Source organism: Plenodomus lingam (genome assembly GCF_022343315.1).
Source record: "Plenodomus lingam strain CAN1 chromosome Unknown contig_27, whole genome shotgun sequence".
Classification (NCBI taxonomy): Eukaryota; Fungi; Ascomycota; class Dothideomycetes; order Pleosporales; family Leptosphaeriaceae; genus Plenodomus; species Plenodomus lingam.
Genome location: NW_027093942.1, coordinates 1,186,341 through 1,201,789, shown reverse-complemented (window position 1 = coordinate 1,201,789; position 15,449 = coordinate 1,186,341). Strand labels below are relative to the sequence as shown.

The window sequence follows — 15,449 nt, the reverse complement described above, 5'->3', positions numbered from 1 at the left end:
ACCATTCGAGTCCCCCATGATTACTTTCTGGTTTGCATAATCGTAGAGTGCGTACATACAGTAGCACATGGATGAATGAGAAATGCAGACAGGATTCTGGCCATGTACTCTAGTCCCCATGATTCATGTTTGCCGTCTTGGGGTAACATGTAATGACAACAACAAGGAAAGAAGAAATCAATCAGTGTCGACAACAGCAGACCATCATGGTTCGATGCGATGAGCCTCGCCCTCGCCCTCGTCGGTGCACGTGAAAGTTGGGGAGGGTAAGACAGCATGGACTCTACGGTGCGGGTGATGGATGAAGCGACCTTCACGCCACCCTAGCCTGAGTGGAGGCCCCTTGGCAAGAAGCTTGCCAATCGCCCCCCCGTTCAGCCTCACCGCCCCAGCCACTCGAGCACCCTTTCAAGGTTTGCACCTCTGCTTAACCATTGCCAATCCGCCACTCACCACTCCTCACTCCTCACTTGCAGTTCACCCCCAGCCCCAGTCCTTCCTCTCCTCTCTCTCTCTCTCTCATCCTCTCGAGCATTGCAGCACGCACTGCAATCTACACAAGAAGCGTGAATCACACCTGCGCTAATCCCTTTCGCTCCCTTTCCCCACCATTCCTGCCGTCTCCATCGCCCCTTCTCCCGATTGAATCTGCCCGAACCATCTCTGCTTATTTTTCGGATCGGCGCAGTGTGAAAAAGACTGGGCTTAACGTACTGTACCTTTGGGTGACGACACCACCACCACCACCACCACCACCACCACCACTACAATAGAAACCTCGGAGGTCTTGCGACTCGATTCTCCACGCCCATCGTCACCATGCTTACCATGTTCTCTGGGTCCAAAATTACCGAGCTGCCGCCTGGTGTCCATGCCTCCTCGCCTTCCTCCCAACTGCGCGCAAGGGGCGTCTCCACCCCGCCCGCACCCACACCCGAACCAACAGTGACAAGCGACTATGGCGAGCAGAGGCGGCGAGAGCATCACGAGGCCGACATGGTCATTGTAGGCGCCGGTATCGTCGGCTGCGCGGCTGCCGTCGCCTTTGGCAACCAGGGCAGGAGCGTCCTCTTGCTGGAGAAGAGCCTGAAAGAGCCGGACCGCATTGTGGGCGAGCTTCTGCAGCCGGGCGGTGTGGCTGCGCTGGAGAAGCTGGGGATGAGGGGTACGTTGATGCCATGCAGACACACATATCTATATCTATATCTATAGCTTTGATACTAACATGGACTTCCCCCCCCCCCCTTAGACTGTCTCGAAGACATTGACGCCATTCCATGTTACGGCTACCAAGTCTCATACTACAATGAACCCGTTCACATTCCTTACCCCGACAACCTCGTCTCCTCGGCGTCCTCGAAACGCCCAGAGGGTCGCTCCTTCCATCACGGTCGCTTCATCTCCAAACTGCGCGCCAAGGCCGCCGCCACGCCCAATGTCACCGTCGTCGAAACCACCGTCATCGACACCGTCACATCCGATCACTCGGGCCAGGTCGTCGGTGTCCGATGCCAGACAGACGGCAAACTGGATTACTACTTTGGCGCCCTCACCCTCGTCGCTGACGGCTACGCATCCAAATTTCGGAAACAATATCTCCCCCATCAGCCCCAGGTTCGCTCCAAATTCTGGGGGCTCGAAATGATCGATGCCGACCTTCCCCGTCCCAACCACGGCCATGTCATCCTCACCGACGCGCCTCCCATCCTCATCTACCAGATCGGCACCCACGAAACCCGAATCCTCGTCGACATCCCCGAAGGTCTCCCTAGCGCCAGCGTAAAAGCGGGTGGTGTGAAGAATCACATGCTCAACGTCGCCTTGCCAAACCTCCCACCCTGTACCCAACCCGCTTTCCGTCGCGCCGTTGAAGCCGGAAAACTACGCTCCATGCCAAACTCGTTCCTCCCACCCGCCACCCAAAAGCAAGCCGGCTTGATCATGCTAGGCGATGCCATGAACATGCGTCACCCCCTCACCGGCGGCGGAATGACGGTAGCCTTCAACGATGTGGTGACGCTGTCGACTCTCCTTGCCCCCGAAAACGTTTCCTCGCTCGAAGACACCTCTGCCGTCCTCGGCGCAATCAGTACCTTCCACTGGCAGCGCAAGAATGGCTCGTCAGTCATCAACATTCTAGCCATGGCCCTGTACTCGCTATTCGCTGCCAATAATGAATACCTTTCCATGCTCAAAGTCGGCTGTTTCCGCTACTTCCAGCTTGGCGGTGCTTGCATCAGTGAGCCGTGTGGTATGCTGAGCGGGCTCATTACGAATCCATGGATGCTCGTCTATCACTTCTTCAGCGTCGCCTTTTATGCTATTTGGTGTCGACTGCAGGACGTTGCGGTGTGGAAGGCGCCATATGTGCTGTTGGTGGAGAGTGTCATGGTGATTTATACTGCGGCGAGGGTCATAGGGCCGTATTTGGTTTGGGAGGTTAGGCGGTAGTTTGACAAGTTGCCTCTGCTGGCCACGAGAGAAGAGCAACGGGAGAGGGTGAGCGGTGTACATATTGCATGTTGGAAAAACGGGTAGCGCGCTTTCGGCGCTGGGATTTATAGGAACAGACATCGGCGTTTTTGAGAGCGTAAATGACGAAAGAGCAAAGGCTAGAAGAGAGCACAGTATAGCCCTCAGGCCTCCATTATGGGAGACAAATAGTAAAATAATGTAATCAAGAGATTCAGTAGCCAACAGTACTCAACTGACTAGTCAGGACGATGAGAAGAAATATTCATCACCTGCAAGCGACCTCTGAGCCTCTACGATATGTAGTCTGCCTCCCACGCGATCCCAGCCCAAGTAACTACTCATCCGTCTTGACCGCAATCTTGGAAGCTCACTCCACAAGTTATCCCACTCTTTTGCCGGTCCCCCCTCTACTCTTGCTGTATTACCGGATGATGATGATGATGACGATGAAAACTCACCCGTCATCGTCAGAATCGCATCTACCTTTCCTAGCCGCAATTGTATACAGTCGAAGCCTGGTGCCAATGTCCTCCAGTGCACATGCAACGGATTGGCAATGCGCCCTCAGGGAAAAGGGGCAGAGTTGCGCAGTTGGCGACATCATGCAGACAGGCCATTCGACGCGTTTGCGCCTCTCGTGCGTGTGAAGCCAACGTTGGCAACTCCCCATGCGAGCCATTCAAACTTCGCGTATCCACACTCCTACTTGGCAATGAGCTCGTGAAGAGGGAAACTTTTGGTTGTCTGGGGGGAGGCTCGTCCACTCCCGCTTCACTTACGCCCCATGCACGTTTGTCAGGCCGACACGGAAAGAGCATCCGGCTTACGCTCCCGCCAGCAAGAATGAATCAGCGTGTGATGAATTACGGGATGGGATCAAGGGCGTGCGCGCTACCAAATATATTCTGACTGATAGCTATCCAAGGGGAATATGGCACGTGAGTTGAAGTCAACGTGCAACGCTTCTCGTCGTCAGTCCTCTGGGCCACGAGCAAGCACGGAGAATAGAGAAACCCGAATGCAAGAATCTCCAACAGTGCAAGGACAAGTATTGTGCTCTGGGAAAAGAGGCAGTGAGTGGACAAAGGTTGAAGAAATATGGGAGGAATAAGCATGCGAGTAATGCACCCATGGGCTGTCAGTACCCCGCCCCCCCCCCCAAAAAAAGGTATTAGGATAGACGATAGAGATGAGGGAATATGTACGAAGAAGTCAAGCAGGAGAAGATGGACATGGAACATGAGTGGCATGGCACTCCCCACCAGTTGCAAAGAAATACTCTCGACGCCGCCTGGTATCATCCTGTGGCCACGAACCACTCGCGAATGCAACAAAAACCAAAAAGTATGGTTCATGGATGATTGGCTGCGCGAACCGTCAGCCAATTTCCAAGCCCTCAAAGTCTACGCAGAGGTTCCTTGCTCCGCTGTTTTGACCACTGCCGTTTCTTCGCTCAAACATGCTCATGCCAAAGTTGGCGGGCCGACTTGCATACACTCCAACACGAACGGCCTTGTCCTCGACACCCCAGAAGAACCAAGTGACTTCCCGTAGCTTCTTCCAGCCCATCATTTCATCCTCATACCAAACCCACAGTGCATAGCCGATGCGTTCAATCTTGACGCGTAGGTCGAGACGGCGCGCATGGTGCGGTGGCAGCGCAGACAGAGACCAATCTGCACCCTCACAGTTTGCGACTACTGATGTCGCGTGGCAGGCATTATTGCAAAATTCCAAGCCGACCTTGACCCACTTTGACGCTGGGGCGGGTGGCACGTAAGGGGGCGGAGGGCTACGCTCTCTTGGAGGGTCCAGATGGGAGTCCTGTGCTCGTGTGGCGTTGAAGCCATTGATATCCAGAGCTTGCGATGGCGATGGTAATGCTTCATCCTCTAACGCGAGGTCTATGACACGACGAGGCTCTGGTGACACGACTGGTATCTGCCCGGGCGGTGCGCCCGCGAATATCACCAGCCCTCCCTGGTCCCATTCCAGTTCCCAATCCGCCGAGACTGTGACTTCGGCGGCTACAAAGGGGTTGCGTAACGCGGTGTAGAGTATGGGCGCCGTCGACGTGTCTCTTGATGGCGGCTTCCTCCAAAGATCGGTATTTGGGGGTGCAGCAAGGGTGAAGGATCCCATCCATTCGGGAACGACATCGTTTGTAATGTTCAGCGGCGTAAACGACGAGCTCGTAGGCGGCATGATGGTCTCGCGTGTTGCGCTTGTGGGACGATGTTCAGGAGAGAGCGCTGCTGGACCGATTCTCTGCAAGCTTCGTGATCGATCACGTATATAGGGACAGTAGGGTCAAAATCCCGTGGCTCCGGCAAAGCACCCCCGCGCAAAGCTGCCGAAATATGTAGGGTCTCGTCGACTAGCCTGTTGAGTTGTGTGACCCGGATGGGAAGGCCATTCGCTTTGAGATGGGACCAGGATCTCCAGTGTAAGCAAAGCTGACGCCCCAAATTACCACTACACCCAGATCTGCAGAAAGGATCGTGAAGCGCGCGGGACTCTGGGCCTGTCTGATCATCAGCATCCTGCCAGATACCCTCGAGTGCGCTTATGGCGCCGGAGCATGTCACGTTTCCGCGCCTCAATATCATGTTCGAAATCAATGCGACGAATGGACAATGCATCCAGTCCATGTCTCTGGGCGGTTATGCTGCTTACGAGCATTGCGCACATGAAGTCGAGGTGAATCGGAGTGACTTACCCGGCTCAAGGTCAAGGACGATGACCCCGTTCGCTGTAGCTCACTGAAACGACGAAGAAGAACGAGGAAGAATGGACGACCGGGAGCCGGAGGGGACACGATGGATGAGTTTGGAAGCGTTTGCCCATCTGAGCGGCATAAATAGTTTCTGGGGCCTGACAAAGGCGTCGCCGTGCTAGCTCTCCGCATATTGCGACTGGTGCGCTCGTCCAGCTGAACATACATACTCGCCACCGCAAGCAGCCAGCAAACGGCGACCTAACAGCCATGGGCCCGCTGGCATCATTGCGGAACGCGGCCAAGTATCCCTGGCGTGGGTGGCGGTCTCTAGGGGGAATTCCAACATTGACAGAGGTATAGTACATTGGTCGAAGGTGACGATGCCCTGACACGCGCGCCCCTACCGTAGCAAAAGTAGTGGAGGTGGCAGAAAAGTCACTAGAGACCTGGCCTGGTGTCCGTCCCGTCCCGCACGTCACCGCCCCCAGGCTGGTAGGTATCTAGATAGGATCGATGCTGTTTGTCTCCCCTTCTAGGCCAGCTTTTGCGCATCCTTCTGACGGGCTTCGCAATCTCAAGGAGACAAACTTTGTTTCAGGAAGAGTGCAGTCTTGGTGGCAAGGATGTCGATGCTGTGCATCAGAAAATAGTGTCCGCTGGCAGTGTGATGTGTTGGTCAATCGTCGCACAATGTCGTGCATCCCCAGGAGGCACGCCTTGATGCATGAACGGTAGCAGTATGTAGCCTTCATTGGAGGTATACTGCCTACGTAATCGAGACCTTGCGCACAACTGCAGGTCTCTCGCCTGGACAACGGCCATGCCACAATGGCAACAACGTGCCATTTCGCGGTAGTGGCTGACCGTTGCATCCCCTATTATTGCTGTGACTCCTTCTGCCTCGCGCGGACTAGGAGGTTTTGGTGACATTGGCCTGTCGACACTAACCTCTTCAACGCGAGGAGTCAAGGCATATGGTGGATGCCGAGTCAAGCGCAAGATGCGTAGCTGGAAAGTAGCTTGAAAAAACATTGCGAGCGGCAATCGTCTAGCAGATGGCCTACCTATTGGGCTGGGTTGACTGTTGTGGCTAGCTACCCGTGTGCATCTCGTGGCTGTGTTCGTCCTCTGGGTTCAAGTAAACTACCTATCCGCTGCCTTGTGCATGAATTGTACCTTGATGATAGATTCGCGGGAGGGGAACCCAACGGCATGTTCTATCATGGCGTAAACATTGTAGACGTGGCAGCACAGCTGTGTGTACCTATCCGGCAACCCCCTCTGGGCGCAGGCCGGAGAGCGTTTTGATAGTTGCTGTCGTCCAATTTTGCATCCACTACCGGTAGAAGCACAGGCGTGCGTCCCAACTAGAACAGACTACAGTTTACAACGTAGTAGAGCGTACGGCAACGAATCTGACGAGCCCCAGCATGATCCGACCATGTGCATGAGAGGAAACAAGTACCGTATATTGTCGACCGATGGCCATATCTGGTGTCGTGCCACTCTGCACATGCGACCGATAAAGGCAGTTCGCCGATCATGGTTACTCCCTACTGATCCAAGATTTTTCATGCTGATTAGCGTGCCATCAAACTTTGTTGCGGAGCACAGTACAATGGATCAACTGGTGTGAGGTCTATTACGCTGCTGCCTCCATGTCGAAATGTATGTGCGGTTGAGTGAAGGCGTTGAGCCTTTTATTGGTAATACAGATCCTTGCGATTGCGAGCGGGGGTTGCAGACACCATCTGCTGGTGACCTGATCTCGGGTACAAGATCCAGCACTCAGATGGGATCTTCGGGTAAAATTTTGAAACCAGCTCGAAGCTGTGCTTACGCAACGTGCCCGGGCCTGAACGCGGGATGTCATTGTTCACGACTCTTGAACACTCGCAACGACACGCATGTAGAGAGCATGCTCGGTGGGCATTCAGAGTGCCAGCTCACGCTGCTGTGCACGCCGCCGTGTTACCAGCATTGGGCCCCATTGTAACCCCAGGTGTGGAAGAGCGGAATCACGTCCGAGACCAAGGAGCATGCTTGCCTGTCTAATACTTTGTTTTCTATACAAAACGTCGTAATTGAGTCTTGTATCCCCACAAGTATCATCTATTCAGGAGATGATCGGAAATTGGATAATCAGTTCATTGCATCGCATGGACGATCAGACCTAGTACTAGTGTATCCTGCCGATCACACAGATACCTACATGTAAAGGATTTTCGAGAGCGTGATCCTAGTTGCTGAGCCGGCCTTCCGAAAGAGCCAGAATGGAAAAGTCAGTTGGCTTGCCCGATTTGCCGAGTGGGTTATATTGCGAGCCAGATTCACGAACTTCACCATGCGAGTCTGTACAGGCATGTCGTGAGCACAGCGAAGAGATAGTTCGTACAATAGCGACCTTAATATTCCCGGTTGCAATCGCAGCATTGACTACAAACCGACTGGCGTTGTTCTTCAACTGATCTACACACTTCATGACAAGTTTAGCACCAGCAATAGAGTATAGTCGAGTATCGACTGTGTCAGACGTGGTTTACCACGGCCGCGTTTACTAGGATCACATGCTAGACAGAGTGACCAAACAGTACGCTTTGCATACGATAGCAGATGGTTTGAGAAGTATGCACAAATATCGGTTGTCACGAATCAATCATGACATTGATTGGATGCTTGGCTTCTCGTACGATTTTTTAGGTTGCGGTTTGCTGGAACAGTGAGGAGACTGATCGGCATACCAGGATATCCTAGACGGTGTCATGGGAGCGACGATCGGCTCTGAACCAATAGAGCAGGCCACCCCGTAAAGCAGGGGGTGAGTAGGAACTGATGCCAGTTGCAGCGATCAACTCGGAGTACCATGTACGTAGCTGAGTTTCGAGGTACACTTCCTTTCAGTCACCCTGCCGTGTTTAGCAGTTCCCAGATTAAGATCGTACGGCAGCGAGGCCTTCGGCTCGCCCTGCAGGTTGAATAGAATAACACAGCGAAAAGGGGCATAGGCGAACAAGTATGGAAGTATCGATAGCCGGGATCGAAGCCCATGCACCGTTGGTGTCAAGCCAGTCGAGGCAACGTTGCCGAATGGAAGATCACAAGAGAATCCTGGAATGGCTCCCAAGGCAAGATCCTTTTCATCCCGAGGCTTCTGGAGATGGATTTAGTAAGCGAAGCTTCTTTGTCCACCGAAGAATGCCGCAGCCTCATAGTACAACACTTGGGCCTGTCAAGAGTGATGCAGCCATTGTGACTTGTTGGACTGTATCATAAAGACTCTCTGTGAGCCAAGAACCTGGCATTCTCATTCACTCATCCATTGTTCTCAATGATTTGGTGTCACGCCCTTGTCGCCGCGCGTTTCTAGTGCTGACACTTTGCTGAGAATACATGGTGTGTACACGTGTGGCAAAACCGTCGGCAAAGGATATATATATAAAGGCGGCCATGCCTCAGAAGGAACGTGGTGAAGAGCAACCAAGTAGCAGGAACGACAAGGGGACAAGGGGTATCACAGGCCAAATGGCCAGAGTATTAAAGACTAGTTCTTGCGATAGACGTTGATCCGGCGCGGTAGTGCATCTGATGTGGCACAAAGGTCCAGTCCAACGTTGGCCAGGAGCTTGTCAAATGACGTCTCTGGGCGGTAATGCAGAGCTTCCATGTGCTGGCTGAAATGCGGAGCCGTGTTTGGGCGAACAGCCTTCTCGTACGAGTCCCACGTCTGCAATTCGACAACAAAGTGTCCCCCAGTTCTTAGCGACGAGGAGCACTTTGCAAAGAAGGTCTCGAGACCCCCGTCGAGATGTTCCAGATGGATCCACTTGATGACTGATAGAGCCAGAATGACATCGAATGGGCCTGCTACTTCTTGACGAGTGCAGGTAACCCAGTCTGCCGAGTGGAAATTCACACAAGGCCAGTTTGCAATAGTCGATGGCGGCGCTGCCTTGCGTGAAGCCTCACTCAGCGGCTCGATGCGGTAGCCGTACGTGAGCACGGCCGAGATTGGAAAGTAGTCCACCACGCGTCCTGCGTGTTGGGCGGGAGGTCGAACACGACAGGCACGGAGAGCTAGCAGCTTTTCGGCTTGCTTGACCAGTTCGGGGTCGATGTCAACTCCTGTCACGGCTGTGGCAGCGAAATCGAATGCTGGGAATCTATCAATATTGCGCATCGAGAGTAATAATCGGTTGCGGGACAGAGCAGGGGTATCCCTCCCACACAAGGGCACTCACCAAGTTGGCAAGATACGCTGCCCGCATTGCAGCCAATGTCCAGACAGTGCTTGGCGGTGAAGATTCCTGGGATCAGCGCGGCAAGCAAACTCAGACGGGGATCAAGAACGTGGGTGGCAGAGCCAGGTGTTTTGGACGGGCCACTATAATCTGCAGGCGGCAGCATGCCGTTCGTGTTAGCACAGAGGCCTTGATTCGAGGCAGTTGTTGCCGGGCAGTATCGGCTTTTCAGCTGCCAGAGAGGAATCCAATTTGGCGTCCATCGACGCCAGACTTACCCGAATAGTTGCCCCAGGAAGTCATGTCTGGCCCCCTTCCAGCGCTCTTTTGGGCAGAGATGCAGATCGAGACGAGGGGACAGGGGGGAGGGGTGTGTGCATCCGCGGGTGCTCCTGTACAGTGTATGTAGTATGTATATGTAGGTACTGTAAAAGCAATACTAGCGGGCGACGAGGAGCTGGAGCTGGAGCTGGAGCTGGAGCTGGAGCTGGCCGAAAGGCAAAGGCAAAAAGTGTCAAGTGTATCGAATGATGCACGCCGTCGATAGTCGATAGTTTGGTGGTCGGTGGTCGGTAGGCGGTAGGCGGTAGTCCGGTAGTCGATAGTCGATAGTCGATAGTCGACAGTCGATAGTCGATAAGTCGATAGTCTATAGTGCTATAGTTGCTATAGTGCTATGGTAGTGTGCTTGCTGATGTTGGCTTTGGTAGGGAAAAGGGTAGGGAGCGGGACGGGCGATGAACCGCGTTGAGGTGAAAGGGACAGTGGCCAACTAATCCCTGGCACGGCACCTGCATTCAACCACCCACCAACATGTCACCTAGACCGACTCGTTAGTCGCAACCACACCCAAAACCAACGACGACGACCGATGCACCAGCGCCCCCCATCCAACGCACGCAAACCCTGGGGAGCTGGCGACGGCCGCTGCGTAATATGGGACGACGAGGGCACTCGAGCGCAAATGGCAGTGTGCCCGCCCTTTGCCCCGTTGCTTTTTCTCTGTCACTGTGCGCAGAGGAGCGAGCCAGTCCGGGATGCTGCGTACCTGCGCTGTATCCGCGCGGGCAGCACCCACGTACCATGGCATAGGTCGGTGACGGTACTACTCTTAGCATGATGGAGCCATATGTGCTATGTATGTACAGTTTTACATGCTTAGTAGGATCATCCCAACTACCGCTACCATGTACTATGTAGGCACTTGAGCCAAGCGACAGCAGTCAAGGGCTCCTCCCATTCAACAGGGGAACATGAAGCTGCACTAGCGCCGTGGGGTTGTCTTATGGAGCACCATGACCGACTCTGCCAAGTGCCTGAGCAGGACTGGCTGAACCAGCCAGGTTTGCAGTGTAACGCTGTTCATGTCTGGGGCAGCAAAAGGTCCTTTTTCCCTTCTTCTTCTTCTTCTCTTGCCTGGCCTGCGGCTGCTAGGTAAACGATGCACACAAGAGCGGTTCCACGGCGCTACTCCCAAGTGCACATATACACAAACACATACCCACCTAGATGCCTACCTACTGTACCTACCTATCCTATACTATCTACACACAGACATACCGTGTGTCTGTTATGGTTATGGTAGGCATGGTAGGTGGACCATGACCTCTACAGGGACTCCGGTGGCAGGCAGACGGCGACCGTCATCGCCGCAGCCTGGGGGCGAGACGGTGACCATCATCGCTGCTCTGTCTGCCTGCTGCAACTCCAACTGCCGCAATAGCAGAGACAGGTAGGTCATGCTCGCGACGCCTTCGTCTGCGGCCCCATGACAGGAGCGCCCACCAGACAGACAGAGACGGAGACGGAGACGGACAGACGGACAGCCAACCACCCAGCTATGGCGGATGGTCCGCACGCGAGTTGCTGCAGTGTGCAGTGTGCAGTGTGCAGTGTGCAGTGTGCAATAGGCAGTTGGCGGTAGGCGGTGACGGGTAGCTGGATGGAAGCTGTCTCTTAACGAGTGCTATTAACGACCACGGCCTCGAGACCAGCAACGGCCTCGTCAGGACAAGCGCACGCCACCGACCAGCCCTGGCGGCCGCGTCCGTCACGTCTGAGTCCGGTAGCCAGGTGTGGAAGGGGGTGTCTCATGTCATGGAACCGCTGGGTGCATGCGACGGACCTGCACGTCGCGCAGGCATCCAAAACCCCGGAAATGGGCGACGGTTGTGACTGGCCTCGCCACGCTGAGCGTTTGACCCGCTCCACAGGCAGGAAACACTTGAACAGGCAGGCCAACGGTGGCCCAGCTGGCCGCGCGGAGAGCGGGTGCCAGGCTGCCAGCACTGCGATCGCTTTTAGCCGCTGGGCCAGGGCTCGCCATTGGCACACGCCGCCATGGGGCAGTTCAAGCAGAGTCAAGAAAGGCCCGTCCAGGATGTGTGCTGCAGCACCGTGCCAGCCACTTTCGCGATGTTACCTCCGCTCAACGGTGCCCGTCGACCGAGTTGTGGACGTGGGCAATCTATACCTAGCAGTACCGTAGCAGATTGCCCCCCCCACCCCATATTGGCTGCCGCCAGGTTACCGTGTGCAACAACCTGGCCCGGTCTGATTCGAAAACACTGCTGGTCTGCGAAACCTGCCCTGTTGCTATTTGTCTCTCTTTTACCCGGGCGAGAAGAGCAGAAACAAGACAGAGACAGAGACTGACATGGAAGACATGGACAGACAGAGAGAAAGAAAGAAAGAAAGAGAGAGAGAGAGAGAGAGAGAGAGAGCGCAATTGGTGGCGCCCCACGAAAATGCAACAACAGCCCGCGAGCAACGGCGGCGCCCAAGCCCAGGATTAAACAGCACAGGCGGATTGTGTACTGTGTATGTCCTGTGTCTATGATGTGTGTGTCTGTGTCTGTGTCTGTGTGCACATCTCCCGCCCGTCAAGTACCATGACTACTACATACCACTCTACTACCTATATGTAGGCCGCGAGACGACGTCAAAGAATCTGGGGTCCGCCGCCTGTCTGCCAAGCATTCGGATCCACACGTCGCGCCGCGCCCATCGTTGCTTGCTGGCTGCACTTTTACTTGGTCGCTCTCCTGGCCCATTTTATGCTCCGAGCCGGCTAACTCAGCCTGCCAGTCGTCTCGGTAGGTTCCTGGTCTGCCATTCCTATTCCCGCTTTCCCTCTCCTCCTGGTCGTGAGGCTTGCAAGTGAACAGGGTTCTGGCAGTCCACACCCCTTCCCCCCCTCCCCCCCCCGTCTGCAACCTCTTCCTCTCCCGGGCGGCCGTTGTTTTAAGGCGTCTGAGCGCCTCCCACCCAAACCGCACCGTTACTGCATTCAAGCAGCCGGGCGGCGATCGGGCTGTGGGCGATCCAGATACGTGCACCGTCGCCTACAAGGGGACGTTGAACTATAAACCTCTTACGCCGCCACACTCGAGGCAGTGCCCGCATTCCTGACGTCCTGTCCAACACTGCACCACTCCCTGGCGCCCCCAATTTGCAAAAAGAGCCTCCGAAGTGAACACAAGTACAGCTCCCAATGCGGCTTCGTGCATCGTGTCCTGGTTCGGGCAAATAATAATACACGCATGTCCCAACCACCTCTTCCTCCTCCATCGCTCCCTTTGCCAAACACTTCTCGCCCACCTTCAGATATGACAGAGACGCAAAAGCTTCCCGTCTTCTCGCCGCCGGGCTTCTTGGATTTTCCTCACCGGCGATTGCCCCCGCTTGACCAGCTCAAACCACTAGAGATTCCACCAAACGCTGTACCACCACGGTCGGACCGCCAATTCCGCTCACCCAGCAACACCCAACTGCCTTCAATCCATTCTGGATTGCCTCCACGGCACGATTACCAGCCGCCAACGACAGTACATAGGCCCGCTGCGGCACCTGTCGAAAAGTTGTTATTGCAACAACCCAACCAGTATACCCCTCCCCACTCGAATCCGCCCTATTCTCCGCAACAGTATGGACCTCCCATCTCACCTCGCTCCGAATATGACGGTAGAGGACCGAGGAGATTGACTGAGCAACACTACACCTACGAAGAACCTCGGCATGTCCAGCACCACCCTCAACAACATGCACACGTCCACCCACACTCGCAACCGCACCCACACCTACACCCACACCCACATTCACACTCACACTCAAACTCCCATCCTCCACAACCGCATCCACACCAACATGCACATGCACACCAGCACCATGAGCAGCCGTATTCGTCCCTTGCATCACCAGTAGAGCACTCGCAGCAAAGAGCATATGCCCCACTCCCGTCACCTGGATACGCGCCGAGCTATGCGTCAAGCAGTACTCCATTCCGGGGATCTGTTGGCTCACTGCAACACTCGCAGCGTGGTTCCATAGCGGCTCCCTTGAGATCGGTGGCTTATTCTGAGCCTCCTGCAGCGGCCCCTCCACCCCGGAAACAGTCACGCACAATCCCATTACCAGGCTCCATACCGCAGCCCGTATATAACGAACAATTGTAAGCATTCTGGTAGCCTGTCTCCCAAAATATATAGAAATCAGCTAACAGGATACAGGAATCTCAACTATGAGCTTCGTGTGCGGCAACAACCGATAGCGGCCCGGGCATGCGGATTTGGGGAACGTGATCGAAGAGTTATCGACCCTCCTCCGATCATCCAGCTACTGGTAACAGATCCCAAGACTGGTGCTGCGGAGCCAGAAGAGCTTCGGTATTCGCTCAATGTGGTCCATTGCACGTTATGGAACGCGGAAGGTACAAATGAGGAGACTGCGCTCGTACAGCCGGATAGACGAACGACGCGCAGACTGATGGGTCAGCTGGTGGCATCACCCTCGGTTGCAAAGGACGAACACGACGTCGAAGGCTGCTTTTTCTGCTTCCCGGACCTCTCCTGCCGCACACACGGAAAATACAGACTTCGATTCGTACTTATGCGCATCGATCCCATGAACCTCCACGTCGGTGGATTTTCACCCATCCTTACCGAGGTTCTGAGCGATGTGTTCACCGTCTATACCGCCAAAGACTTTCCTGGGATGCGGCCCAGCAGTGCTCTGACCAGGGCGCTCAAGTTGCAAGGATGCAACATTCAAGTGAAGAAGGGCAACGAGAAGGCCCTGGCCCGCAAAAGGCTTACCACAAGCCAGGAACACGACAGTATTGATGATGAGGAACAAAAGCGACGTCGGAGAGACTAATGACCACACCTTGTGTGCATTCTGCACCTGGACAAATTCTTGAGCATCATTTACCGCTTCCGGTGACATAGCTAATATCTGGGGGAGGATATCTGGAGCATTATTTTGCAGTTGTTCATCTTGCATCCTTACGACATTATGAGTCGCTTTTCGTTTTCGTTTCCTTGGCTGGCGGAGACGACAACGTCCTCTCGAGCGTACGCGTAGCATTCGATGCACTCCTATACAAACGACGACTAACCCAATTTTAAAGGCGAAATTTTGGTACGATGCATTTCAGTACTAGCTGGGTGGACGAGAGCACGATACCAATTGATAGCATGTTTCTCGCAACGAAAGCATAACTCTCTTCAGAGCACTCGCTGCCTGCTGACACTCCATGTACTTTCTGATACTTTCTGATGTAACGCGATTAAGCTGAAGATGCTCGGAGCCTATTTTGCGTTATTATCTAGCCGAGCCATGTCTGCTTCGTGGTGCTAGATATCGGCCCTTGTATGATCAGATGGCATCGAATCTACTTCAGGCTGCTAGCGGATTCTCCCCATATAAGCTCACCAAAAATGAAGCTCCGTTGCGTTTGTTCAGGAGTGGCATGGATGCTGTAGGTGGAGACGACGCCGGTGATGTGGTGGTGGCCCAACGTGTAGACTTTGAGTTTTCTTTTCCTACAAGGAATATCGGTAGATCAGCCAGGGCAAACCTTTTTGACTGCCATCATGACCATGTCCGAGCGTGAAGAACAAGCCTTGTATTGCCTCGAACAGAAGTGAATATGCATTGTATGAGGCTTCAGGTCAAGCTTCCCTACGAGGCTAGCTGGCCAGCCCCACTCTTGTGCGTCAGGGGTCCTTGCGCTACCA

General features: G+C 54.5%; 5 protein-coding genes across 5 annotated transcripts; 2 read left to right on the top strand and 3 right to left on the bottom strand.

Moving 5' to 3' along the window:
• Positions 1 to 819: 819 nt before the first annotated feature.
• On the top strand, positions 820 to 2,451 carry IAQ61_007377 (uncharacterized protein; the record flags this gene model as incomplete). Its single annotated transcript, XM_066097553.1, has 2 exons — positions 820 to 1,165; positions 1,262 to 2,451. The coding sequence occupies 2 exons, from the start codon at positions 820 to 822 to the stop codon at positions 2,449 to 2,451; spliced, it is 1,536 nt and encodes a 511-aa protein (XP_065952595.1).
• Positions 2,452 to 3,852: 1,401 nt separating this feature from the next.
• IAQ61_007376 (uncharacterized protein) lies at positions 3,853 to 4,680 on the bottom strand (the record flags this gene model as incomplete). Its single annotated transcript, XM_003840641.1, has 1 exon — positions 3,853 to 4,680. One exon carries the CDS (start codon positions 4,678 to 4,680, stop codon positions 3,853 to 3,855), a length of 828 nt encoding a protein of 275 aa, XP_003840689.1.
• Positions 4,681 to 4,852: 172 nt separating this feature from the next.
• IAQ61_007375 (uncharacterized protein) lies at positions 4,853 to 5,383 on the bottom strand (the record flags this gene model as incomplete). Its single annotated transcript, XM_066097552.1, has 2 exons — positions 4,853 to 4,999; positions 5,195 to 5,383. The coding sequence occupies 2 exons, from the start codon at positions 5,381 to 5,383 to the stop codon at positions 4,853 to 4,855; spliced, it is 336 nt and encodes a 111-aa protein (XP_065952594.1).
• Positions 5,384 to 7,440: 2,057 nt separating this feature from the next.
• IAQ61_007374 (uncharacterized protein) lies at positions 7,441 to 10,147 on the bottom strand. The gene is made up of 3 exons (XM_066097551.1): positions 9,711 to 10,147; positions 9,433 to 9,582; positions 7,441 to 9,346 (listed from the first exon to the last, which is right to left on the bottom strand). The coding sequence occupies exons 1-3, from the start codon at positions 9,733 to 9,735 to the stop codon at positions 8,736 to 8,738; spliced, it is 786 nt and encodes a 261-aa protein (XP_065952593.1). The 5' UTR covers positions 9,736 to 10,147; the 3' UTR covers positions 7,441 to 8,735.
• A 901-nt stretch (positions 10,148 to 11,048) lies between these two features.
• Positions 11,049 to 15,412, top strand: IAQ61_007373 (uncharacterized protein; the record flags this gene model as incomplete). The annotated part of the gene is made up of 8 exons (XM_066097550.1): positions 11,049 to 11,164; positions 11,422 to 11,890; positions 11,913 to 12,163; positions 12,192 to 12,252; positions 12,320 to 12,527; positions 12,829 to 13,882; positions 13,941 to 14,783; positions 14,840 to 15,412. Coding segments are annotated over 7 exons (2,805 nt in total), but the record flags the coding sequence as incomplete, so codon positions are not given.
• Positions 15,413 to 15,449: the final 37 nt, after the last annotated feature.